This window comes from Anabrus simplex, chromosome 4 (genome assembly GCF_040414725.1).
Source record: "Anabrus simplex isolate iqAnaSimp1 chromosome 4, ASM4041472v1, whole genome shotgun sequence".
Taxonomy (NCBI): Eukaryota; Metazoa; Arthropoda; class Insecta; order Orthoptera; family Tettigoniidae; genus Anabrus; species Anabrus simplex.
Genome location: NC_090268.1, coordinates 262177122 through 262204170, shown reverse-complemented (window position 1 = coordinate 262204170; position 27049 = coordinate 262177122). Strand labels below are relative to the sequence as shown.

Genomic DNA, 27049 nt, shown 5'->3' with positions numbered 1-27049 from the left:
GGAGCGAGTTACCGTTTATGATATAAAAATGAAGTTCAGGTAGTTCCTAACAACTATTGGTTACATTTTAAAACTTATAGAACAAACCTCGCTGGCTCGATAACTGTAAATATGCGTCTATATGTACTTTGTGCGCACGGATGGAAGTGTCCGTCAAAGGTGCAACTTGCACTCACTGGATGGAAAATTCTGTCAAAGTATGACATAGGAATAATATAAAATACAGTATTACTGTATGTCTGACACTTTCATTGCATGTTCAGTACCGTATAATACTGTACTGTATTTCATGCAATTATACAGTACCGTCATAGCTTTTGCAATTTAATAGTGTTATATTAACAGTAATTTCCAGTTATCTCGTATTTTTGGCAATCCGGCAGTGCTCTGGTCCGATATCTGCCGGATTATCGAGTGACTACTGAGTCCTCGAAGATTATCCAAGTTAAGTTAGTTTAAATCTGTTACTTACCGCCCCCTGTTCGCACACGCGTCAATATGTTAAAGTTTCTAGTTATTATTGTTAAATCTTTCATCGTTTACTATTCCCTTCTTTAGGTTAAGTTAATGTCACCGTACCTTTCCATTTGACGATTTTTCCTGTTGTAGTCTTATTCTTCCTAAATTTTGTCTATATTAGTCCTGCGTTCGCATTTAATTCTAACTTTTAATGGACTGATCACATATTTTGCTTGAAAATTGTTTCTATCTCAAGATTTCCATACTTTTAATTTCATTGGTCAATGGACTTGTGCACTGTGACGCTTCTTATTATGCCATTCAGCCATTGTTTTGCTGATTTGCTCTTTTCTAGTTTATTCCTTATCAATATTGTGACATTTTCTTCATATGGATTTTGAATACCTAATCTTTGAGTCAGGGAGAACACAATTTATAGTAATAATAGTCTTTGAATGTGATATAATGACAACATGTCATCATGACAATTTTCATTAAATGAAGTAATTAAAAAACAGCTTGAGTAAATAGAATAATATCTCATAATTTATATCATAATTTATTACTACGTCACCACATCGATACTTCAGAAAATGCTTATGGAAACTCAGAATTCAAGATCTGACCTGACTGGAGTAGTACAAACGCAGCAAGAAGACACCGCCTATTGTTGCCGATTCTCACTCTTGCTTTGGACGTGAAGGAGATCAGAAATATCAATATAAATTGGTCCGTTGTTGGATATTATAAATTTACCAGCTACTCATTCCATGTTGCTAGCATTTTTCCCCAGTGTGTTAAGTTGGGCCCATCAGTTGGTAAATAGCACACCCATCAAGACGCATGGCTAGAGCATACTATGGAGGCCACTGCGTAGGCTACTTGGCAGTGCCAATGAGTAAATTTATAATACCAATATAGTTCCGTTGTTGGACATAACTCATTCATTGGAATTTACTCATTTAGGACAAGTATTTCAGGTTCCCTATGGGAATCAACATCTATATCATCTGATGGCCATGCAGACATCAATTTTTGAAAATGAGACAAAGTCTCTCATAGTGCATTGGCACTGCCGGTGGTTCCAAGTAGCCTCGCAGTGCATGTTCTAGCCACGCGTCTCGGTAGGTGTGCTTTTTACCAGCTGATGAGCCCAATTTAGCACACTGGGGTGAAACGCTGGCAAGCAGGAATGAGTTAGCTGGAAAATGTATAATGTCCAATAACAGACCAACTATATTGGTATCATTTGTAATATACACAGGGATTTTTTTCTACCATGTAAAAACTCTAGAGATTGATCGAGGAGAGGATGCAGAATGGCAAAGGTCTAATGTAATGAACATATGTCCGGAAATGCATGGTTTGTTTATTAGGGACCATTTATTCAATCATCCTTTGTTACAGAGACGGTGGTCTAATACACGCTGTACCATGCAGCCACAGTTACAGTATATGTTGAAAATGGTATTCATGTGCTTCTGTGCATGCGTGTACGCACCATAGCATGTTCTGTCTCACACGTTCACATCGGCTAGTCTGCATCCAAACAGTGCCAAAAGGAGCATGAATACGCTGCTCCAGTGTCTTATCTGGAATGGGCTCTGCATACACGATAGTTTTGAGATGGCCCCATAACCAGATTGAGATCTGGTGAACGAGCAGGCCATGCAACTGGACCTCCTCGTCCAATCCATTGACCAGGGAAGACACTATTGAAATGTGTCCAGACATTCACGGCAAAGTGGGCTGGAGCACCAGCATGTAGCAGCCACACAACTCTGCAAATAATCAATGTTACATCTACCAGCAGGGGAGGCATAGTCACCCGCAAGAAACTCTGATAGTTCCGGCCTGTTAGGTGATGTGGAAGGAAGACTGGTCCCAAAACAGGGTCGCCAATTATCCCGGCCAACACATTACGGTTGAACTGCTGCTGATGATTCGCTGGTACCAAACCAAGGGGGTTTTGCATACAATCCCACAGATGACTGTTATGAAAGTTGAAGATACAACTCCACGTAAACATGGTCTCACCTGTGAATAGGATGGATGCCATAAACCCCGGAATCGTGGTTGCCTGGTGAATAAACCAGTGAAAAATCCGCTCCCTATGTGGAAAGTCTTGCTAGTAAGCCCTGCACACGCTGTAAGTAATAAGGGTAGTAACAACTGTCATGAAGAATATTCCACACTGTCGTCTGGCTTACCCTGTATTGGCGAGCCAACTGCCTGGTACTGACACGGCGGTCGCCTTCTACAGTGTTGATCACATTTTCCTCCATGTCTGGTGCCCGATCAGGGTGGGTACGTCCTTCACGATTTCCTGCTTCCTTAAACGACCCGTCTCAGACAAACGGCGAAACACTGTTGCAAACATTGAATGCTGTGATTGTTGTCGGCAGGGATATATCTCTCCCGATACAATCGTGCTGCCCACCGCCCATTGCCATTTGCCTTGCCGTAAGTAAACACCATTCACAACTATTTTTTTATTTTTTTACCTTGTCGATACACTAAATTGCTTAAGGCAACTTATTGGTTAAAAGTGGTACATGTTTTGTATATTATCAACATCTTCAGCCACATAACACTGTTTAGATGAAACATTCATATTGTGACAGTTTCGATAGGCCGGATGGCTCGAAAGTATGAACCGAGTGGTATATCCTGGAGTTAGTACTCTTTGCATTCACATTGACTTCACCTGAGTGCTCTTCTAATTAGTTGATTTAAGCCATAAGAATTTATAGTGGTGTCGGTGGTTAGGAATGAACCCATCTATGAAAGAAAGAAAGAAAGAAAGAGAGAAAGAAGAATAAAAAAGAGCGTGCCGTGCGAGCGTACGATAAACCTGTAGAACGGCACCGGCTGTATCCAACTAAGTAAACGACTTGTGATACTATTAAACAGCGTGCTGGAAAGGTAATGTGTATTACAATGATAATAATGATAATAATGATAACATTTCTGAATATTATCTTACGAGTAAAACATATGTGGGAAATTATTACAGTTGTGAATTTGACGAGATTTACGGTCTGAGCACGCATGCGCAAAGCTTCCAAGACTCCAGCTCGCCAGCTGATGGTGAAAGTAGGTTACTGGGTCAGTGAATCGCCGTACGTGAGCAGTCTTCGATACGCCATTCAGGCAAGGACTTGGTTCGATAGCGGACGGCTATACCTGATGATTGATCTGAAGAAGTCGAACTTTGATTTAATGTAGTTTTATACCCCACAAACATATCATTTGGAATATCCTGTATGTCAACGCACATAATACAACGGACGTCAAGATAAGTTGAGCTTCCTACAGTGTATATTCTTTGGACAATATTTCCAGGAATTGGTGGTGTAACAAATTTATTAATTTTTATTGTACCAGTTTCAGCTTGAAATCCAAGAAGAGGACAGTTAAGAATCTCATCATGATGTTACCTAATGCCGTGTGTGTGAGTGCTGAGATGGAGGCCTAAACTATGAGACCGGCAGCGATGGGTTGAGAGGAAGGCACATATAATTGCACTATTGAGGACGACCAGCCGTCCAGCATCATGAAGACATCGTAAAGCTAAGTTGACGCAATTCTATAATAATATCTGTTCTGTAGTGGGATACGTATGTAGTTATAATTGGTAAATGGTCTTACAGTTTGTCACAGTTGCGTAGTTGTAGTACTTTGCCATATTGTAGTGCCAATAGATGATCTTCACATATTTATCTCCGTTAGATAGGCATAATGTGATACTGAATGGTATACATGATTTGTGAATTCTGCTCGGTGAATCAGGCGGTAATAATTCTCATGGTTTCATCTTATAAATTTATTATGGCCACGATTGGTGGAGAATGATGTTAGAACATTCGAGTAAATAGATTAGATTTTACTGGATGTACAGTCGTCGCACAGAAGCGGATTATACTTCTATGTGGTATCCGCTGGAATATAATGGTGTGTGATATTTGAACTTAAGTCTTGAAAAATGATTCCGTCACTTTGAATCAGACTCGAGAACCGGTAGATGGATTGGATCTTCAAGAATTATATACGCGTAGGACTTGTTGCGTGATGCTATTGTAATGAATTTGTGAGATCCCGGGGCGGATCACAAATGTATCGTCATATAATACGGGTCATTATTATAGATTTCACTATTAATGTGATAATTTTGTCTTCGAGAGAGATTAAATTGTAATGCATAATTGATGTAGTTCTTCGAGAATAGAGTCACGCCATGATTATAGAAGATGATTATTGAGGCATATGATAATTCAGTATTGTAATATGGTGAATATTCGCGTGAGTTTGGATGATGAGTCTGCGTATGTCTTCGATGAGTTATGTCTAATTAGGTTCTATCCCGAGTTCTCCGTAATTTGTAATGGTAATGTTCGCGTTAACTCGCGGTGGTTCTGGAACAATATTCGAGACTTTGCCCGAATTCGAGACCTTTTCCGAATGTTCGAGGACTTTCATCCAGGTCATCTGCTTGAATATTAGAAACCTTGAGGTACACTTAGCTATCCTAGAATTATTCGATGGTATTCTGACGTTATGATCATCTTCGTGTAGCCAAATGTGTAGATATTGTAAATATTTTGTAAATATTAGTGTGACTTAGTATTGTAATCATGGTTATGGTAGTTTTGAGTTCATCTTTTATCTTATAGTCTCAGATGTTGTTATACTATGTGGGCAGTGTTACTTTCTTTGATATTCACATCCAGGATTTGTGATGTGGCATGTTAGAAGTTAGATTTTGTGTTAGACAGACCATTTGAAATGACTATCATGATATTTCCAGACTTTAGTTATTTATTTAATTTCGCTGATCCAGTAAGCGGCTGGTAACTGAACAGATAATTATTTCGTTGGGTCGATTAAGTTTAAAGAGAAATTATAGCATCAAATTATGTAATGAAACAAATGTCAACTTTGGGTAAATAATGGAAAACTTGATATGATTAAAGTACAGAATTTAATTTTATTTTCTTCTTTCTAAAATTTCAGAGTGGAACATCAGAACCCAGAGCTTTCAGTGAATTAAATGAAATCTGTTTACCTGAACAAAATTATCGAAATTAATGTGTGATTGTGATTTGTTAGGGCAAGATAGGGCGAAAAATCATGTACCACCCCATTTGATTATTTTGTTTGTACGTCAAGAGCCGCATTTAAAATTTTATTAGCGATCATTTCCACTATCATAGTTACTGAAGGATGACAATCTGAGATTTTTTTTGGTTAATAAACCATGCCATATACGAATTTTACTCTGTATTTTCTTTATTATATGCCACAATTTAAGTTCATTTTCCTATGCATGCCACATCCTTGATTATTTTACTTGGGCGTCCTATTTGCGAACTGAGCACCCCTGAAGTGTCTCAGTGTTCTCCGGCTGTTGACTAGCATTAACGGGGGCAATATATTGACAAAGTATCAATGTTTAAGAGAAAGTGTCCTTAAAATTAACATAAGACGACTGACAATATTAAAAACAAAATACTTAAGAGAAATTATATAAATTATTTCTACAATTGAAAGCAGTTGTCAAGGAAACACTTGTATAATAATCCATAGAGAATATGTCCTAATGATTATTCTTTTCTTAAAAAGTTCATGAAAAAAAAGGTCAATTTATAAATTTAAGTAATTTATAAGTAATTGTCAAAATGAATAAATCCAGATTTCAAAATGTGGCTCCTATTACTATTGCAGATAAAAATATTTCTAATTCCTAGTTGTCAATTCTTTTTAAAACTGCTTTCCTCTGGAACAGTATCTCCTGTCATTTTTTTACGGTCTTCAGTCTGGTGTAGTAGTGATGATGCGTTCTCTCTTGTTCACGTACTTGAGGAGGTGGAGGAGCGGGGGATATTGGTGTATCATGAACTTCCTTGTTGTTATCTTCAGCTTCAAAGGAGGAGGAATACGTCGTAGGGCTATCTGGAGGTGGATAGATTCCAATTCTTTTCTTGTGATCTTTTTCAAGCATTTTTAAATATACAAGATTATCATATAACGGGTTCTTATATTCCATAGCTTCATTAAGGTTATTATTTTTCTTTACAAGTTGGTCTAGATGAATTATAGATCTTCATATGTATTCATTAACCTGCCCTTTTTAATTTTTTTTTTTTTTATGATGGTCAGGTCTTGTTCTATGGTGGTAAATTTATGACCTGCGGTAGTCATGTGTGTTCCCCCATAGCTATACATTCATCTACACCAACTTGTAAAAGAAAAATAATAACCTTAATGAAGCTATAGAATATAAGAACCCATTACAATTCTGGTATATTTGAAAATGCTTGAAAAAGATCACAAGAAAAGAATTGGAATCTATCCACCGCCAGATAACCCTACTACGTATTCCTCCTCCTCCTCCTTTGAAGCTGAAGATAACAACAAGGAAGTTCATGACACACCAATATCCCTCGCTCCTCCACCTCCTCAAGTACATGAACAAGAGAGAACACATAACTACTACACCAGACTCGAGACCGTAAGAAACTGACAGGAGATACTGTTCCAGAGGAAAGCAGTTTTAAAAAGAATTGACAACTAGGAATTAGAAATATTTTCATCTGCAATAGTAATAGGAGCCACATTTTGAAATCTGGATTTATTCATTTTGACAATTACTTACAAATATATTTTTTTACTTTATAAATGGACCTTTTTTCATGAACTTTTTAAGAAAAGAATAATCATTAGGACATATTCTCTATGGATTATTATACAAGTGTTTCCTTGACAAATGCTTTCAATGTAGAAAGAATTTATATAATTTCTCTTAAGTATTTTGTTTTTAATATTGTCAATCTTATGTTAATTTTAAGTGACACGAAAGCGTAAAATTCCCAGTCTTGACAAAAACAGTAATAGGCAATCCCAAGACCTCCCATGGCTTTTTGTATGTAAGGTGCAACATCTGTTCTGGTCTCTTAACATAATCGTAGGGCTTATATGATAATATTAACATACTGGATTAGTGTTAAGAAGGAGTAGTTTCAATTCCTGCCTAAAAGCCCAGTGATTATACAGTGCCCTGAGAAAAGTGCTGAAAACCTGTTCAGCAATATAATCGAAAAAAGTAAAAATATAAATATCTAACCCTGGACATAATGTGGACGTTTTGTAAGTGCGAACATTTGACGAAACATGCTCCATCTTCAAGTAGAGCAGTCAAAATGCGCTGCCTACCCGTACAGTTGTTGTGGCCACTCTCTGTTTTATTTCCGAGATTCTTTAAACAATACCACCCGAATGCGATGCTAAGATGATGCCTTATGCAAGTTCACCGCCGATCACTTTTGCAGTAGAGTACTTGTTATAATAGTCGCAATGATTGGGCGTTAACACCAAGATCCATAAGTATGCCATAGCCGCTCTTTCGTGAGGTACAGTTTATTGAAAAACGTTTGATCGAGGATTTTGCGTTGATGGAACTGCAATTTCTGGATGGTTGATTAGGGAAATTGTTTCTTCGAGGAACTGATAATGCGGGATTTTTATGTGATTTAATTACAATGCTCGCGGGACTATGTAATTTGAACACATAATCCGGGAAAACGTACATTCCGGGAACGGATAATCGAGGTTCCACTGTACTCTGTTAAGTCTTGTTCATGATAACACTAAAATAGTTCAACTTTGCAGTTAACGTTTACCTGTTTGACATTACTGCTAATTGATAATTTTGTCTGTAACAAGTAGATGAAAGTTTAAAGGACGTAAGTAGAGAGTAAATTAAGATGTTCTATGAATTGCACAAGATGATGTTTACTACTAGGGTATTGGTGAAGATAAATGAGCGTGTTAGAAATGACATTCATTTATTTTTAAATTTGATTACATTTTATCCTCTTACCAGTTTGTTCTGTTATATATGAAATTAACCAATAAGATAATTCCATCTTATTTAACATGTGTGTATACTGGAGTGCAGTGATTACCAGACAACAACACTTGCCGTGGATTCCTCTTTATTGAGAAGATACCTGAGGGGAATAAATTGAAATTGTATCATATTCATTTTTACGTAGTATTCCCTGTTTGGCTACTTATTCCTGCCATCCGGCTGACAAAAATTTCTGGGGAGAACACTGGATAATATTTGTTTTTCTCGAAACATGTACAATATTTTTAGTGAATAAATAAGATTAACATAAAGTGTACTGGCAAGATGAGTCCTTCCAGTATCCTATTTTAAATAGATTTTTATGAGATCATACAAGTCAATACAGGAGTAAATAGCACCTATTATGGTCACATTTATCAACAATAAATACCTTATCGGCAATTGAAATAATATTAGAATATACAAATGAAGAGATCAATTGGACTATACAAGTTCATGAGCGCATATGTTAAATAAGGAAAATATGTTTACTTTCAAGTAGAAGAGCCAAGTGCCTCCGTTTTTATTTGTTTGCATGTACCTTTACAGCCACATCATGATGGTACAGCTGCAGGTTGAGTGCATGTGTGTATTCTCGAGTGCAGTGATTACCAGACAACATAACTTGCAGTAGCTTCCTCTATATTTTTTTAAAAAAATTTCTCTAGTTATTTACGTCGTACCGACATAGATACGTCTTATGGCGATGATGGGACAGGAAAGGGCTAGGAGTGGGAAGGAAGCGGCCGTGGCCTTAATGAAAGTACAGCCCCAGCATTTGCCTGGTGTGAAAATGGGAAACCACGGAAAACCACTTTCAGGGCTGCCGACAGTGGGGTTTGAACCTACTATCTCCCGAATACTGGATACTGGTCGCACTTAAGCGACTGCAGCTATCGAGCACGGTTTCCTCTTTATTAAGACCTCCCATTATATCACTGCCCAAGTTGCAATGATGAGGAGAAAGTATGTTTTTTTTTTTTTGGTACATGGAACAGCTAGGACGGTAGTGGCTACCTTATACAACTGACGCATTGTGTCGTCGTTCTTCTGCCAAAATTCCCAGATGTTTTCCTTCAACTGCAGCCACAGAAATCTGTGAGGCTTGCCCAAAACCGACCAAATGGGTGAAGGAGTGAAGTCTTTTATTTTCTTTTTCTAGAGCTTTCAGCATGCTCTTACCTTTGTCAGCATTACAGTCTGTATTGTCACTGCTGGTTAGGTAAATGTCACTACCAGTGGTAGTGTACGATGATTCCATTTCCACAACATGTGTCCATGTCTTGATCAGATACTGCTTAGCTTATTCAGCTTTCTCTTGAGAAAGTACCACTTTATATCTAAGGTCGGGAAACATTCCTGCCATGAAGATAGTTGTCATGTGACTATTTTTGTCTTGTCTTCATTGCATTCGGTAGAAGTCACCATTACTAAACTATTCCTCTTGCAATAGCTTGGTAGTTATATGAGATGGCATTAGCATGTTTGTGATCGATTCAATGCCACTCCAAGTCTCCGGTGATAGAGGTACATTTTTATTAGTGCCAGTGCAACACAACTTAAGTTTTATCAAACGCTGAAGGAAGTTCACCATTGAATACCACCTAGCAGCACAGTCAAGTATGGGTTTACGTTGTTTCAGTCATACCTGCCAACTTCACAAAACCAAAACCCAATTGTTGCTATACGAGGCTACAAGGCTTAAAATTACACACCTCTATTCCCTCAGAGGAAGTATAGGAGTGAGATGATCGGTCTCTGATAAGCCTTCCAAAAAATAGTATGAACTAATGCTCCACACGTGTGAATAGTCATGCACTTAAGATGCCATTAGTTAGCAAATGCATAGATTAGTATATTGCATCACGTGCCTGCACGATTATGTGAAGCGCAATGCTATTTTTACCAAGTAATAAATTAAAATCTACCAGAATAGTCTCCAAATGGCTCCTAAAATCTCTAGAAAATGCACTAGCTGCTATTTTTGAAATTTTGTCATTAAAATACTAAAAAAGACTCCAACTCTAGCGACTAGTCTCCAGAATCGACTAGACTGATATGAATGAACATGAACATAGCACGCGAGAACAAGATAATGACAATCGAAATACACGTCACGATATACAGGTTTTATGAACATTGCACATTTGCGCGCATTTCTCGTATTAATAAACAACAATATTTCATTTGAAAGCGCCCAATGGTCACTGGCGTACAAAGCTGAAATGGTGGGATTTGAAAACAAATGTTTGAAGTTCACTAAAAAACAAGCTAAAATCGAGAGAAATAATAGAATCGGGAGGCGGGAAAAACCATCGAAAATCGTGAGTCACCCGCTTAAATCGGGAAAGTTGGCAGGTATGTTTCAGTGCTTGCAGTACACCTCTGTCAGAGAACGTAAGTTTTTACATGAATTCCGCCCTGCGCTTTAAGTGGCTGTGGGATGCTTCAGTATGGTATTTACAGCTAACTGCAGTGTATGAGTTGCACATCTCACAGATTTAACCAGGTGTCCTGGATGTTCTGATTATGAAATTCCCTCTGATGTTCCTTCCTGATGTTCAACCTTACAAGGTTCACTCTCAAGCAACAGTTCCGAATTTTCACTTTGATTCCAAGTAACTTGCAAGGCTTCATTATCATCATCATTTTCACTTTCATCGTCATTTGAGTGTTATTGTCTCAGCAACTTCACAAGTTTAATCGTGTTCAATCCATTGTCCACAGTTACTGAATAAACCTGTTGCACCGAAAAACCATACATCTTATAACACTTGACTAACCTTCTTCAGCAATTTGGCATTATGACCACCGAAGTGTTCTCTAACTGCAAGCGTCAGCAAGATGATGGTTGGATTGTCCATGAGAAACTGAGGGTTGATACCCAAGAATTAACGAGCCACACAAGTCGCCAGCATTCACTTTCAGAGATACAATTTCACACGCTTACCTCTCGATGGATGATTTGGCGTATTTCTAATGCCCTGCTAACAACATGTTCATGAATTCTGTGAGAACTAATGCTGCTCCTAGCATGAGCATCCTGGGGAACCAGACTGATGATGTTACGAAAGGCCAAGTCGTCTAGCAGTGCAAATGGTCTGCTGTGATCGGTGACTCAGATCTATGCAATGATTTGTCAACACATTTGCTTTACTATTCCTTGTATTGAGTTCAGTGTTAATTTCTGATGATCAAACCATTTGAATTGTCATGAACTCGTCTAAATGAGTGTCGCTCAGATGTTCCTCCAAATTGGTCCCATGACTACCCTAGAAAAAAATTAGTCTATGTAAGCCTTGGATTAATATTGTTATATTCTCAGCAATTATGCATAGCAAAGTAAGCCTGTGATGTGCAGGAATTCAATTATTATTATTATCATCATTATAATAGAGTATTGTACGACCCTTCACAATATGCAAGCAGTTGTTGCATCTGAACGTGTTTGAGGTTAGCTGATGCTCAAAGTACCGGTATACAGGATTTGTTTTCTTTCTTCCCATTTTAACTTGCTCACAACACAGCAGGTGCTACAACAGCAGCCCGACTAAATGTTGCTGTATGCCTACACTATGAACCGAAACAACTACACAGGTCAGTGTTTACCTCAACCAAACAGCAAGTAGTTGGTCAAAAGGGCCACCATTTACAATGTATATGTGATGAATATGTCTATCAGAACTACTGTACTTAAATCCTTTCTTAAGTGTACAGGTTTTACTCTTCTAATGTTTGATGATCTTACTGGTATTATGCCAGTATATCATTAATGTATGCCTATACTGGTATGCACATAATACCAGTAGTTTGACATTTTCTGCAGCAACATCAGAGATGCCAACCTTCAAAGTGGATATCCGTAGAGGTAGTGTCTGCTGCAGATAAGGGAAGGTTAGGTTCAACAAAAAATGTTAGAAGTAATATTCTAACTGTTATGTTCTGAACAACACTGTATCAAATATATACACAAATACTCAATTTTTTTTTGCTAGTGGCTTTACATCGTACGGGCACAGATAGGTCTTCCGGCGACGATAGGATAGAGAAGGCCTAGGAGGTAGAAGCAGCCGTGGCCTTAATTAAGGTACAGACCCGTCATTTGCCTGCTGTGAAAATGGGAAAACCATGGAAAACCATCTTCAGGGCTGCCGATAGTGGGATTCAAATACACTATCTCCCGGATGCAAGCTCACAGCCACGCGCCTCTAACCGCACAGCCAACTCGCCCAGTCAACATACTTTATTAACCTCAAAATGCATATACTGCACAGCACATATCTATTCCTTACAACGAATATCACAATGACAAGAATAGTTTACTCTAGAGAGTTTTCGAAGGCTGTAAATAAAGTAGAGGCAACGTAGTCCAGACACTCGCAGGAGATAGGGCGTGTGCAAATAGGATATGGGAGTGGTTCGGTGGTGCTGTTGTCGATGTGTAGTGCGCATTTGACGGGCATCCAGTTGGGAGTGTCGCTGTGTGAACTGAAGTTAAGAGTGTCGATTACACCACTCAACATTTTCGAAAGGTGATCAGCAGTTGTGGATTAATATCAAGGATGCCTGAGGCGAGAATGTATTAGTGCATAGGATCACGATGCGTCAAGGCGTTTCGTGTGGGTCAGAATGAGACTGCGGATTAGCACCGCACAGGTCGGCCATTCATTCCTCAAGATCAGACTGACATCATGAGTGGTCTCATTTCCATAGACCATCGATGGACTGATTTAGATGTTGATTCCCATCACTAAATGTTTTAATAGACATATTATATTTTTACTGATCATTTTTAAATCGCTGTAATTAGTTTTATTATTGTACTATTAGACGTTTTTACATTATATGTATCTGTAGAGGTTGGTCTCAGTCATCAAAGGGTGTGGCACATGCTGATGAAATCTCTTAACATGAGGAAAATTGTGTCCCGTTGGGTTCCACATCAACTCACTGACCGTACAGACATGGCACCGGTATGCACTGGCTGGCAACGAAGAAGACACATTTCTGCAGCGTACTGTCACCAATGATGAGTTCACCATAGTGAAGTGGTGAAGTAAATACCTAGTAAGATTGTGAAGAATAGTCTTAGAGTAGCACGACTATGATTTTCCTCTATTAAGCTTGTTCATGAAGTGCATATGGAATATCCCGTTCTTGCGTGAATATGGGTATAGCTCCTTTACGTAACTATAACTTTGCTTGAAAATTTAGAACACGTCCAATTCTCTCTTCAAAAACATCAGGAAATTTATTCATTACACTAGCCTGCAAATTTAAACTTTCTTAACATGGCATAAAGTTGAACTATTGATCTTCTGTGTTTCAGGTATGCTGAATCCAGAACTGAAGTCAGTCTTCCTGTATCACATCAGGTTTCTTTGCAAAATCGAAATGAATATATCTTCAGTCCATCCCACTAGTGATGCAAAAGCGTGCGATCGTCAGTGTCAATTGTAATCGGCATGAGTCAATCAGATATTAGTGCGAATTCGGTAACATTATCAGGAAGATTTTGACTAGCAACAAAAGCTAGGTACTGGTTCCATTATAGAACTGTTTCAATTAATTCCCGATGTCATGTACTTCAGCGTCAGTCCATTTAGTTTCCTATATCCATGCTATATCTAAATTGACTTTTCAAAATGTCTTGTGAGCTATCAGCCTTGCCTTTCCACGTACCTATGTTGATGGTAGCAAACTTGAGTTGAGTTGTTGCTGCTGTTGCTGAGGATGGTAGACCAATGTCTTCAGCCTGGCCCACCCATGAACAGGTAGCTGTCTCATTTCTCACATATTTCACACGAGAGTGAAGCGCATCGGTTTTATGGGACCTAGTCAAAATTTTTTTTTCTCTTTACATTGACCAGCCTGTCAAAGCCTCATACTTAAAGCCCTCCTCCTTTCTACAGGCTTGGGAATGACACTGGGAAATCTATGGTGTCTCCCAATGAATATCTCCATTGATATTTCTTACCAAATTTAAACTGCCAAAGTTTCTGCAGTTGGCGCTTACCAACAAATCAAAGGGCACATCACCGTTTTGTATGGTACAATTGTTCTAAATACTACGCTTGAACCTTTGCAATGTTGTCACAAATCCTACAATGTCTCACTAGATATCAAAATGAGAATATAAGCAACATATTTTACTATGGCTTCTTCTCTTGCAAGACATAATGGAGGGTGGGATGAGCTGTATATTCAAGTATCTTACAATGAAATAAGGGAATACCAAAATGATTACTTAAAATGGCCTTATGCAAACATAAAAATGCAAAAATAGATCATTTGAGAAAAGCCACAATAAACTGTCATATTAGTAAGGTGCAAATTCTTTTCAAGAAACTCTCAGACTGTAGAACATTGGAAATAACTTGATTAGTCATTTCATTTCAAGCAGAATATTGTCAACCAAATAAAAGAGTTCTACCATAGCCTACCTAAGAAAACTCTACATGAATATTTCCCCTCTTCTCCGAAGTGTTTTCTTATTTTATCCCCACATCAGTAAGTCTTTTTATGTTAGCATGGTATTGTTCTATGACAAGAAGGAAGAACAGAGAAAAATATCCTTCAGTACTACACGACATTTGTAGTATTATGTATCACCTAATTATAAAAGTGTATAGTTTAAAGTTAAATCAAGATATATTAGAACCTATGTACTGATAGACTAAAGTCCAGCCGCTGGCTGTCCGGCCCTGACAGATTGTGATGAAAAGAAAAAATAAGAGTAGAGAAGAGCATTGCCAACCTGCGCCGATTTGAAACTATACATATAACCTTGAAAACACTATTACAAATTTACAATGTGCAGTATGATTTTAATATTAAATCATTGAAACCTACACCCCTCGTCGATTTGATATTATTGTTTTAATTAAAGTTATGTTACCACAAAGAATACTAAGAGTTCTGCTAGTGGTAGAATAATCATCACGGTTTGCAATGCCTGACGTCACTGGCGCGCCAGATTTAAGATTTAACAGCAAGCACCAATCACCGTTCATGTAGCCATGACTCTCTTGTACTGCTAGTGCGGTGATGCCACTTCTTTGAAGAGAAACACGTGGCCTCAGTTGCTCGCTAACCTGCATGAAGTGTATGCGTTCACTGTGTGTGTAAGCCGTTTGTTTTTGTTATTGTGTTATGGCCAGTGGATCATCGGAAACGACTAAGAAAAAAATCAGTTATTATAAAAGCCAAAGCCGTGAATTTGTATACCGGCTACATGAATATTTTGAGAAAGAGCGTGATAACGGTGGGCCTCTTCTTCCTGTTACAAAAGTGGTGGATCGAGTTTGTGACGCTTTAAAAGTAGGTAGGACAACCGTGAAAAGTGTTACGAAAGATAAGTGTCCAGTGGATCTTAATACACCTTCTGAAGTGCTGCGTACTCCTGAAAAACGAAGACCAAGACATTGTCCCAAGACATCACTAGATGCATTTCAAAAGAATGCGCTGAGGCAAGATATTTATAGTTATTACAAGAGGAGGGAATTTCCCACGCGTGATAAATTACTTGACTCTTTGAAAGAATCTCGCTTATTCAGTGGAGGAAAGGCCAGTTTAAGTAAAATACTGAGAGAACTTGGCTTTCGTTGGAAGAAACTTTCAGGGAGAAAAGCTGCGATGGAGAGAAGTGAAATTGTAGCATGGCGAAGTAGATTTTTGAGGGAAATTCTGAAGATTAGTCCTGATAGAGTGGTGTGGTTAGATGAAACGTGGGTAAATGCCGGACATTCTAAAACGGTGGCCTGGACAGATGAAACTGTAGCAGGGACTTTCAAAGCACCTATTGGGAAGGGAAGTAGGCTTATTTTGCTTCACGCAGGTGGCATTAATGGATTTGTTCCGGGAGCTATGCTTCTTTTCAGATCAAAGAGCATTCATGATTATCACGAAGAAATGAACGGGATAACTTTCACAACGTGGTTTAAAAATTCTTTGCTACCAAACATAAGTCCCAATTCTGTAATTGTTATGGACAATGCCCCCTATCACTCTGAGCAACTAAACAAAGCACCGACAATGAAAGACAGAAAAGATATCATTCTTCAGTGGTTGGTGGGAAATAATGTACCGGGGATATCTGCAGAAATGACAAAGGCGGAGCTGCACAAAGTGTAAAACTCCATAAGCCTAGATTTTGTACCTACGAAGTGGACTCCATCGCTACGGCTCAGGGTCATAGGGTAATTAGGCTTCCTCCTTACCACTGCCACTTTAATCCAATCGAGTTAATTTGGGCACAAGTTAAAGGATATGTTGCCGAAAATAACAAATCTTTCCGTCTGACTGATGTTGAACGCTTACTGCACGAGGCAGTCAAACTTGTTACAGCGGATAAGTCGAAAAGTGTTGTGAGTCACACCTGGGAAGATTTACACAAGGCAAAAGAAGCTGATGGAATTGTTGAATGTCGAGTGGAAGAAATTATTTCCCTGAGTGAGGATGATAGCATTGACTCCAGTGACAATAGTGACAAGGACGAAGACACCGATATTTTCGGAGAGTGTGGCGTATTCCCTTTGGATTAGTCCCTGTGAGTACATAATTTGTTTCATTTCATTACAATATTTTATTATTTCGACACTTTATTGTAACAGCGACGTTTTTATTGCCACGGTGATACTATTTTCAGGTTTTTAAAAAAAAATGCTGACTTATTAAAATTTCGGTGATACTATTCACACAGTTCGGTTGTAAGGTTGTTATTTTATATTACGTCTATAGCCTACTGTTTTTGAGTTACGGTTATTCTATTCTCTGAGTGTGCTTAATTTTGACCGCAGTGTTTTGTTATTATCTTTACGCTGTTCTTGGAATTTGCATAACTTCGACTGGAATGTTTTGTTATATTTACGCTGTTTTGGAGTGCAGTTAATTTTAATTGGAACGTTTTATTATTATGATTACACTAGTGTTGGTTTTCAATATATTAGAGGTAATTTTCGCACATTTCCGTACGCATTTCCGTCGCATTAACACAGAATCTGATCTACGTATACGTGAAATATTGTAGGTGTGTGTGTTTGTTTATATCGTATGGTTCAAAATCGGCAACACTGTCTGAGAAACGTCAGGGCCGGACAGCCAGCGGCTCGACTGTACACTCTCTTATCACTTCTGAGAAGCTATTAAAACAAGAAGAAACCAGACAGTTAAGGATAGCAAGGCATGGGTTGAACAAGGAGAGGGTTAACAGGGATAGAGTAATTTGTTGATTAATTAGCAAGGAAAGTTACGATTTCCATATGATTTATTTCAAATTATCACAGACTTTTTAATCTCTCTCTCCTTTCAATGAAACACTTGTAATGAATGTTAGTACTAGATAAAGTTGTTCATACACAATTGCTCTAGAGGTATGACAAACTCACATAATCCAATAATTACAGTGAAAATTTTTTAACCATCATCTGACATAGGAATTCTTTTTTAAATAGGGTATATGCCTTAGAACTTCTCTTAACGGACACCTCTGAATAGCAGACACGTCTAATATTTGTTCATTCCCGAGCAGAAATACATGGATTTCAATGATACCAAACACCATAGCGCAACAGCCCTGAACGGCCATGGCCTACCAAGCGACTGCTGCACAGCTTCAAGGCCTGCAGATTATGAGGTGCTGTGTGGTCGGCACATCAAATTCTGATAATCACAACACTGAAAATACATTACTGACAAGGCATACACGTAACATCACCCGTGCTTTCAGTATTGAAGTCAATACGGACCAAAATAGACCATAATAGTTCAGATAATAAACAACGAATTCTCCCGGCAGTTATTCTCGGCTTTCTAGACCGGAGCCATTATCCTACCATCAGATAGCTCCTAAATTATAATCACGCAGGCTGAGTAGACCTCAAACCAGCCCACAGATCCAGGTAAAATTCAGGACCTGGCTGGGAATTCAACCTGGGGCTTCCAGGCAAGAGGCAATCATGGTACTCTTACACACTAAATATTGGATATTATCAGTAGCAAATATGGATACCAAAAACTATACCCCAGTATTAATTTAAAACTATCAAAAGACAGATTGTGTGAAAGTAAACCCTTATATTCCTGGAAATCAGTGGTAACAATGATGCTATAATGGGCACAATTTGTACTGTAACAGAGTAGTTATGATTTGATGGCAATCAGATCCACTTATACGATTTCATGACTACCCAAGTGCTGCAACTCATTGCTTTACAAAGTGCTTGCTACACTGTATCTTGTGAAGTGTTTTAAAATGGCACAGAAACTTCAAACACTGAATGGGAAATGAGTACACTAAAGAGAAACTCTGTATTCGAGGCATAGCTGTATGGTTTGCTGTCAGAAAAATCAGATCAGTGATATTTTCAGAAAGAAAAAAGTAGTATCCTTCAACTGTTGACTAGAAATAAGAAACTCTCTGGCAAATATTTATTTTCCAACTCACCTAGCTTGAAAGTTGACAACCAAAATTTGAATGGGTTTGTTGCAACATACTAATGAGCTGAAGTCTTATCCATAAAAAAGCAGTCGAAGTCAAAGAATGAAGATTTCACAAATTTGAAGTATCTGGAGGCTGGCTTGAAAAGTTTAGGATTAGACAAAATACTTCTTTTAAAAGCATTTGTGGTGAATAGTGTTCAGTTAAACAAAAAGTTGTATTAGACTGGAAAACAAAGTTACCTGAAATTTGAAAGAGTTATGAAGAAAGAAACATTTTCAACTGTGATGATACTAGTGTATTTTTCAGAGCTCTACTCAATAAAACTATGGCTTGAAAGATGTCAAGTGTCCAGGGCAAAAATTTCCTGAAGAAAGACTAACCATTTTGCTGTATTTCAATATGATAGGCAAATTTGAAAAGCCACTTATTATAGGCAAGGCTACTAAACCTAGATGTTTCTGCTGATGATGCAGTGTGCAGCGTACACAGAAAATGTGCTAATGATCATTAGTGAATGCAGGAAATGATAGAGTGTAGAGTAAGGATGAGGGCAGACCACATGATGTTCAGGGTGCTGACATGTGACATTGACATGTGAACAAGTATCTGAAGAGGTAAGAAAGTATAAGAATTATTTTTGAACAGAAAAGATGAAGAATGACTCACTTTTATATCTCAATGAGTCACATATTTAGAAAAATGTTCGTTATTACAGTTAAAAAAAATTCAAAACCTTTATGTTCATAAAAGTAAAGCCATGTGTTATACACTAAAATGAAAAGATGTAATTATTACAGTAAGACATTAACCAGTAACATCTTATGTGAAAGTAGTTCTTATAGTATTCTAAGCTTTTCCCAAAGAGGACATTTTTATGTTCCTGATCAGTGTCCGTTATAGGGAAGTTCTACTGGACAGCCATCATCAGACATACGATTTCATTAAAAAAGAAAGGAAAAAAAAACACTTTTATATACATGGTCAGCATACTAACATTAATGGGAACAAAATTTTGGGCTTGTTTCTACACACGAATGGATGAACTCTTCACTTTAATTACAGTATAGTATATAATAAACTTGCTTCTTAACTGATCAGAATCCCTATTAAATCACTCAGATTCAGTCTTACCCCCCATAATCTCCACTTCATTGTTATCCTGGTCAGCAGCATTTTCTTCATCCATTTCACCTCCTTCACCTTCATCATATCCAGGTAAATCCTGTAAATGGAAGGAAAAAAACATACAAAATCTGCAAAACCACTTGTACCTTCCTGTAATAAATCATTCACTTCTGAATCTGATCTAAGACCTGGAAAGATTTAAAGAACAAATGGATCAGAACGTAAAGAACTACCTTAGTACTCTTGTGCTCTCCCATTTTCAGTTACAGGTTTTAAGCTCTCTCAGCGAGCATAGCCACCATGTGTTTGTTTACAGTGGAACCTCGATTCTCCATTTTTGGAGGGACCATGGAAATAAAACGTACAACACGGAAAAACAGAAAATCTGGGAATAAGTTTAAAAAAAAAAAAATTGGGCTAAACATCATAAAAATGAAATATGTATACCGGTAATTATAATCTTACAAACACCCCTGAATGAAACCAAACTACAGCCCCATTGGGCCTTTGACTGCCAAGCGACCGCTGCTCGGCCCGAAGACCTGCAGATTACGAGGTGACGCACGCTCAGTGTGACAAATTCTCTCGGCCGTTATTCCTGGTTCTCTAGACCGGGGTTGTCATCTCACCATTAGATAGCTCTTCAATTAAAGGTAATCATGTAGGCTGAGTGGACCTGGAACCAGCCTTTATATCCAGGTATAAATGCCTGACCAGGCTGGGAATCGAACCCGGGTCCTTCAGATGAGAGGCAGGCAAGTTAAACCGCGAAACCGGCAAACATTAATTACCGGTACGTGAGTTCAAAATCTTGGTACTTTATATTCGATGTTACAGGCGGAAACTTCGTCAGTTTCCCGTGAAAATTTCTTTCAGTTCAACAACTTTGATTCGCCAAACTCTACGAAAAATCTAATAACGCCAAGCCGAACGACAATCGACCACAAGCAGTTTTTAATTCTCACATAAATAAAGCACAGAATGCACATTCGATATAAAAGCACGCAACATGATGGCAAAAATCCCTTCTTTTCTTAATCTTCCATTGTAATTTGGTCTCCGGTACACTGTTTGTAGCCAGTTTCTGCTGAAAATATTGTTCCGCATAAATTAGGTCTACATTGACTTTTAAAGGTTATGGTGGAACTCGAATGCACTATATTCAACTCTGCCCGTCACTAATCCAATCAAATTGGAAAGAAAAAGAAATCATCAAAACGTCGAAAATTACGGCATTTGTAAAGCAGAAACATAAATATCTCACCCTGGACATAATGTGGCTGTTCAATAAGTGCGAACATTTGACGAAACTTGTTTCGTCCTCAAGTAAAGCTGTCGAAATTTGCTATGTCTCCTTACAATTGTTGTAGACACCCTCCACTTTATGTTTTCCGAGATTCTTTAAACAATACCACTCGAATGCGATGCTAAGATAGCCAGTCCCTTATGCAATCGCTTTTCCAGTGCAGTGCCGGTACTTGCTCTAATTATCGCAATGACGGGGCGTTAACGCCGAGGTCCATAAGTATGCCATAGCTGTCCTTTCACGAGATACAGTTTATTGAAAAACGCTTGATCGAGGATTCAGTGTTGATGGGACTGACATTTCTGGACGGTTGATCCAGGAAATAGTTTCTTCGAGGAGCGGATAATCCGGGACTTTTACAACATGATTTAATTACGATGGTCCCAGGACCACGTAATTTGAACAAATAATCCGAGAAAACTTAGTTTCCGGGAACGGATAATCGAGGTTCCACTGTACTTTATTATAACCAGGGCCCAGATGTTTATGACATGTCATGAATTTTCTTTAAATTATTTCCATGCAAAATTCAAGTTAAGCAAGCATCTTTTAATCTACGGTGACTAAAAACACGCATTTTTCACGGGTGATATAGTCATATGTAGGCTTTTTTAACGTATTTTAATCATTTTCCAATAATTTTTCAAATCATGGTCATATTTCCCCATTAATTTTCGTATTTTTGCGATATTTTTATATTTTTTTCTTCCATTTTTGCATACCTGCTTGCAGTCTTCTCAAAGATGTATTTTTCACATCTCCTAATTGTTGTCTGTAATTTCTTACAACTATATTTCTTGGAAATATTTATTTATGTGAATTAGAAGGGTAAGCTGTATATAAAGAGACAGATGAGTAGAAAGCGACAGATGCAAAGGAAGGGTAAGGACAGTTGAGGATGGCTATTGTCAGGTTTTGTGTCAAGGTCAACCGCTTCTGTAAATAACTTTAGCAGGTAGAATTGTCTTCACGGGGGTGCCAAAGGATAAGGGGGTGATACAAAAGGTACAGTAGGCTCAGTTAATGGACAGATCTTGCTGTATGCATTGTTTGATCACGAATACTCTTAGTTCATTATGCCAAAAACGGTTCGATAGGTGAAAAATTACGAGTATTTGTGTGGGAGTTTGGAGATAACCATTTCAGTACAGATGGCACTATTCTATTCTCTAAGCTGTGTGAAATTAAAATAGAAGCTACAAAGTTTAATGTTGAACAACACTGCAGTACAGCAAAACATATAAAAACAACTTGGCTTGAAATCTTACGTCACAGAACCGTCAACAACTCCTGTTCCAGAGAATTTTGTCACCCTCTATGATAGGCAAAATTTCAGATTTTAAAAAGGATTTATGTATTATGATGATGTCTAATGATATACCACTGGAGAAAGTTACTAATCACTGAGTTCGATAGCTGCAGTCGCTTAAGTGCGGCCAGTATCCAGTAATCTGGAGATAGTGGGTTCGAACCCCACTATCGGCAGTCCTGAAGATGGTTTTCCGTGGTTTCCCATTTTCACACCAGGCAAATGCAGGAGCTGTACCTTAATTAAGGCCACAGCCATTTCCTTCCCACTCCTAGCCCCTTCCTATCCTATCGTCACCATAAGACCTATCTGTGTCGGTGCGACGTAAAGCAACTTGTGGCAAACGTTGTTGTTGGTGTTCTATGGGGAGACTGAGCAGGAGACAAATCTCTCATTTCCTGTGAAGCACTGGACAGAACTAACCGATGTGGGTAAGTTAATTTCAGTAGTGAAAAAAATCTACGTCAAAGCTCCACTACAAGTGTAGAAAATCAAGGAAATGGTTCTTTTTGTGCCATTGCCTCCCCATGCAATGCATGTCAACCTTCTTCTAACTGTGCTTCTATTATATCCCTCAGTCTTTTGTTTATGACTTTCTCCATTATTTTTAGGCTATATGATAATAGGGTTATACCTCTATAATTTTCACATTTCTTCCTATTTCCTTTTTTGAACAATGGTACAATGCTTCCTTGTTGCCAACCTTTAGGTATCCTTTCATCCTTCCATGTGGCATTGAGGGCTCGGTATAGCCACTGTAGTCCAATGCTTCCTGCTGCCTTCATCATATCAGCATAGAATTCGTCTTTTCCACTTGCTTTACCTTTGGTCATTGCTTTCACAGTACTTTCAAGTTTCAACCATGTTATCGGGTTGTCTTTTTTTTCTCATCTATTATTTCCATTTTCTTATCTCCTTCTTGCTCCGAGCAGTCATCCTCATTATAAAGTTTTTCAAAATACTTTGCCATCACCTTCTGAAGACTCTTTTCATCATGTACTATGGATCCATCTCTCTCTAATGCCTTGATATTTTCTTGATTTATTCTTTTCAATTTTATTACTCTGTATAATAGTTTCTGATTTCCTCGACTATCTTGCTCAATTTTGTTGGTAAACTCTCCCCAACATTTCTCCTTTTCTTCCTTGATACTCCTCTTTATTTGTAGTTTCAATCTTTTGTATTCCACATGTAACCTTTCTATCTTACTCTCATCCCTCCGATATGTTTTTTTTTCCTTATCCATTTCTTTCTTCAACTTGTTCCTTTCTTTTATTTCTTTTTTTATTTTGTCAGTCCACTACCATGTCTCTTTTCCCTTAACCTTAGCTTTTGTTTTTCCGCATACCTCAATTGCTGCTTCCACAAATGTGTCTTAAATTGTCCCACTCTTATTCTCACCTTCGTATTTCCGTGTTAGGCAACTTCCTTTTCATACAATCTTGGAAGGCCATTCTTTTATCCTCCTCCTCCAATTCCCAAATCCTGATCTTTAGTTTCTTCTTCAATACAACAATAATATATTGGGTTCAGCAAGAGAACCCAACTAGCCTCTTTCACTACAACTCCAGCACGTAACCTATACGAGGTGCCCCCTGTTAAGCTGAGCAACCCAGTGGAAGGTTGGGTAACCAATCCCAGCGGGAAGCTGGCTCAGTCAACCGATCGGTGCTGGGGGCTTCAAGGCTTACAACCTTGATAGTTAAACACCATGTTGCCTTTGGGTAACCCCACCAAACTTTTTCGTAACACTGGAAACATGGAGCAAACGACTAATTGGAAATCTACCCCAGGTGGTAACAAATCCACCCCCCCCCCCCCCTCACAGTGGGGTGAGCAGGCCATTGGATTCTGGGGAGCCTGCATCTTCATGTAAGAGGAAGAAACACCAACTATCTGGCAACAATAAACATTAATTCCATCCTACAAACAGGAAAACTGAAACATACATTGGACGTCCTGACAAAACACAACATCCTTGTAACGGCTTTAGAGGAGACAAGATTTATGGATGAAGAACCTTTTGAGTCACAAGGCTTCAGGATCTACAAGGGACAGCCAGGTTAGAGAGTGATGAAGAATATGCTTCACCTGGGTACAGGCTTCATAGTCAACAACAAAATGATCAACTCCATTATCTCCTCATCACCAAAAGGGAGAACGTCCACTATAGCCTTCAGAAGTCTCATCAAAGCCTACACGACTGTTAACTTCCATGCACCTACCAATGATACTAATAAGAGTGATATTGAAAATGTTGAATACTTTTGGGAAGAACTGGAAGAGACAATCGATAATATTCCAGAACATCATGTGATCATCTTGATGGGGGACTTTTTAACGCCCAGACTGGTAAGGAGCGCAGGTTTAAGAACACAGTCGGAGAATACCCGGCCCACAAAGAACCAATTGTAATGGTGAGAGAATGATCAATCTGTGCAAAAATCACAACCTTGTTCTTAAATCTACAGCATTCAGACACCTCCCCCGAAAAGCCAAGACCTGGAGGTTTCCCAATCCCTTGCTAGGAGAGTACCAGCTAGATCACGTTGCTATCAATAGAAGGAATAGCAAGGAAATTAATGAACGTCAAGGTACTGAGAGGTGCCAATATTGATTCATACCTATCTTTAGTCCAAGCAAATTTCATTTCACTCACGAAGTGCAGAGGTAACAATTACACCAGGCCCAGAATCCCAAAATTTAATCCAGCCCAGTTGAAAGAGAACAACAACTTTACTAAGGTCCTAAGCAATAGTCAGAATAAAACAGATTAGCCTAACCTACAGAAGACACTGATAGATGCAGCAACAGAAACAATCCTTGCAACCAGGATGAGTAAGCATCTATGGTGGACACCAACATGTGATAAGGCAATAGAGGAGAGAAGACAGGCATGGGTGAAATGGAACTGCAACAAAAACACAGAAAATCATACAGCCTTCCTAACAGTCAGAAAGAACACGGCCAAGATCATCAGAAATGCTAAGAGGCAATATAACGAGATCATAGATCAGGCAGAGAAAGACTTTCAGGGGAACAACACCAGTAAATGTACAAAACTCGAAAATCTCAGACAAACGCTTACTCAGCCCCTACACTTTACCTTCGAGGACCAGACGGAGAACTGAAAATGAACAATGAAGATTGTACTACATCCCTTGCAAAATATTTTGATGACCTCCTCAATGCAGAAGAACTTCAACCCAAGAATGTTATTAACCCTGACTCCCTTCCTCCTACCAAAGAAGAAATCAAACAGATCATCTCTGAACTGAAATCTAACAGAGCAACAGGCGAAGATTGCATCATTGCAGAATTATGGAAACATGCAGATGAAGAGTCAATTGACAGTTATCAAAAAGCTTTGTGATCAAAACAGGTGTTAGACAAGGAGATGGTTTGTCCCCCATCTTGTTTAACTGTCTGCAGGAGAAGGTCATTCGGGAATGGACGAACACACTGCTGACAACTCTGGATTAAAAATTGGCTACAAAAAAGACAAGTTAACAGTCACTTGCTTACCCTTTGCAGGTGACCTTACACTCTTAGTTTCAGGTATGGAAGAAGCTACCTATCAGCTATCCTCCCTAGAACGCATAGCAGCTAAAGTAGGGCTGAAGATCGCTGCCAATAAAACAGAACTTCTGACCAACATCAGGGAAGCACCCAACTTCATTTCTTTGGGGGACAAAATAATACACAAGGCCAATTCATTCAAATATCTTGGAGAATGGATAATCCCAAATGTTAATGAGGACCTTGCAATGAAGAGTAGATGCAATAAATTAGAAAGAGCTTATCATCCTTGTAAGAACATATACAAGTCTAAATCCCTGTCCTTGAATCTTAAACTTAAGACACTACAACACTGTAGTATGACCATCTGTAATGTACGCCTCAGAATGCCTAAACATGACCCGGAAACGACAACTCAGAAAACTGGAACTGAAAGAGTGAAAGATCCTCAGAAGGATAATGGGTCTCTTTAAAGAAAGAGATGGGTACAGAATCAGGCACAACGAGGAACTGTAGAGTAAAATAGAGAACATTACAACAGCTATGAGGAACAGAAGACTAATGTTCTATGGTCACATAGTCAGGATGGACTCACTTCAAGGATCTTCACTGTATCTAGAGGGAAAGCAACAAATGCCAAATGAACGAATTTAGTTCAGAAAGACCTACAATACCTAAAAATTGATCACATTGATATTTACAACCGAGATAAGTTCAGAAAATTAGTCAAGACATTTGACTCTCTCCAGCTAAATCACTGCATCCAGGAGTAGGAGTGAAATGGACTCAAGAAAGAAAACACATCCATAACGGTAGAATGACGGAACCATGTGGTCCATTGTAGGCCTAAACGAAGAAGAAGAAGAAGAAGACGACGACGACGACGACGAAAATTAATATTATTACTTATTTATTATTATTGAATGTATTAGATTTTAAGAGTCTATTAGCAATATAATTTTAATTTAAACAGCGGCGAGA

The 27049-nt window shown here is 38.4% G+C and overlaps 1 protein-coding gene across 3 annotated transcripts in view; it reads right to left on the bottom strand.

Moving 5' to 3' along the window:
* The window catches only part of Mgtor (Megator), a 546425-nt gene that overhangs the window by 67039 nt on the left and 452337 nt on the right, over window positions 1-27049 (bottom strand). For all 3 annotated transcript variants that reach the window (XM_067145519.2, XM_067145521.2, XM_067145520.2), the window contains one exon: window positions 19941-20031. In XM_067145519.2, coding sequence (XP_067001620.2) covers window positions 19941-20031 — 91 coding nt within the window. The remainder of the gene's footprint in view (window positions 1-19940; window positions 20032-27049) is intronic.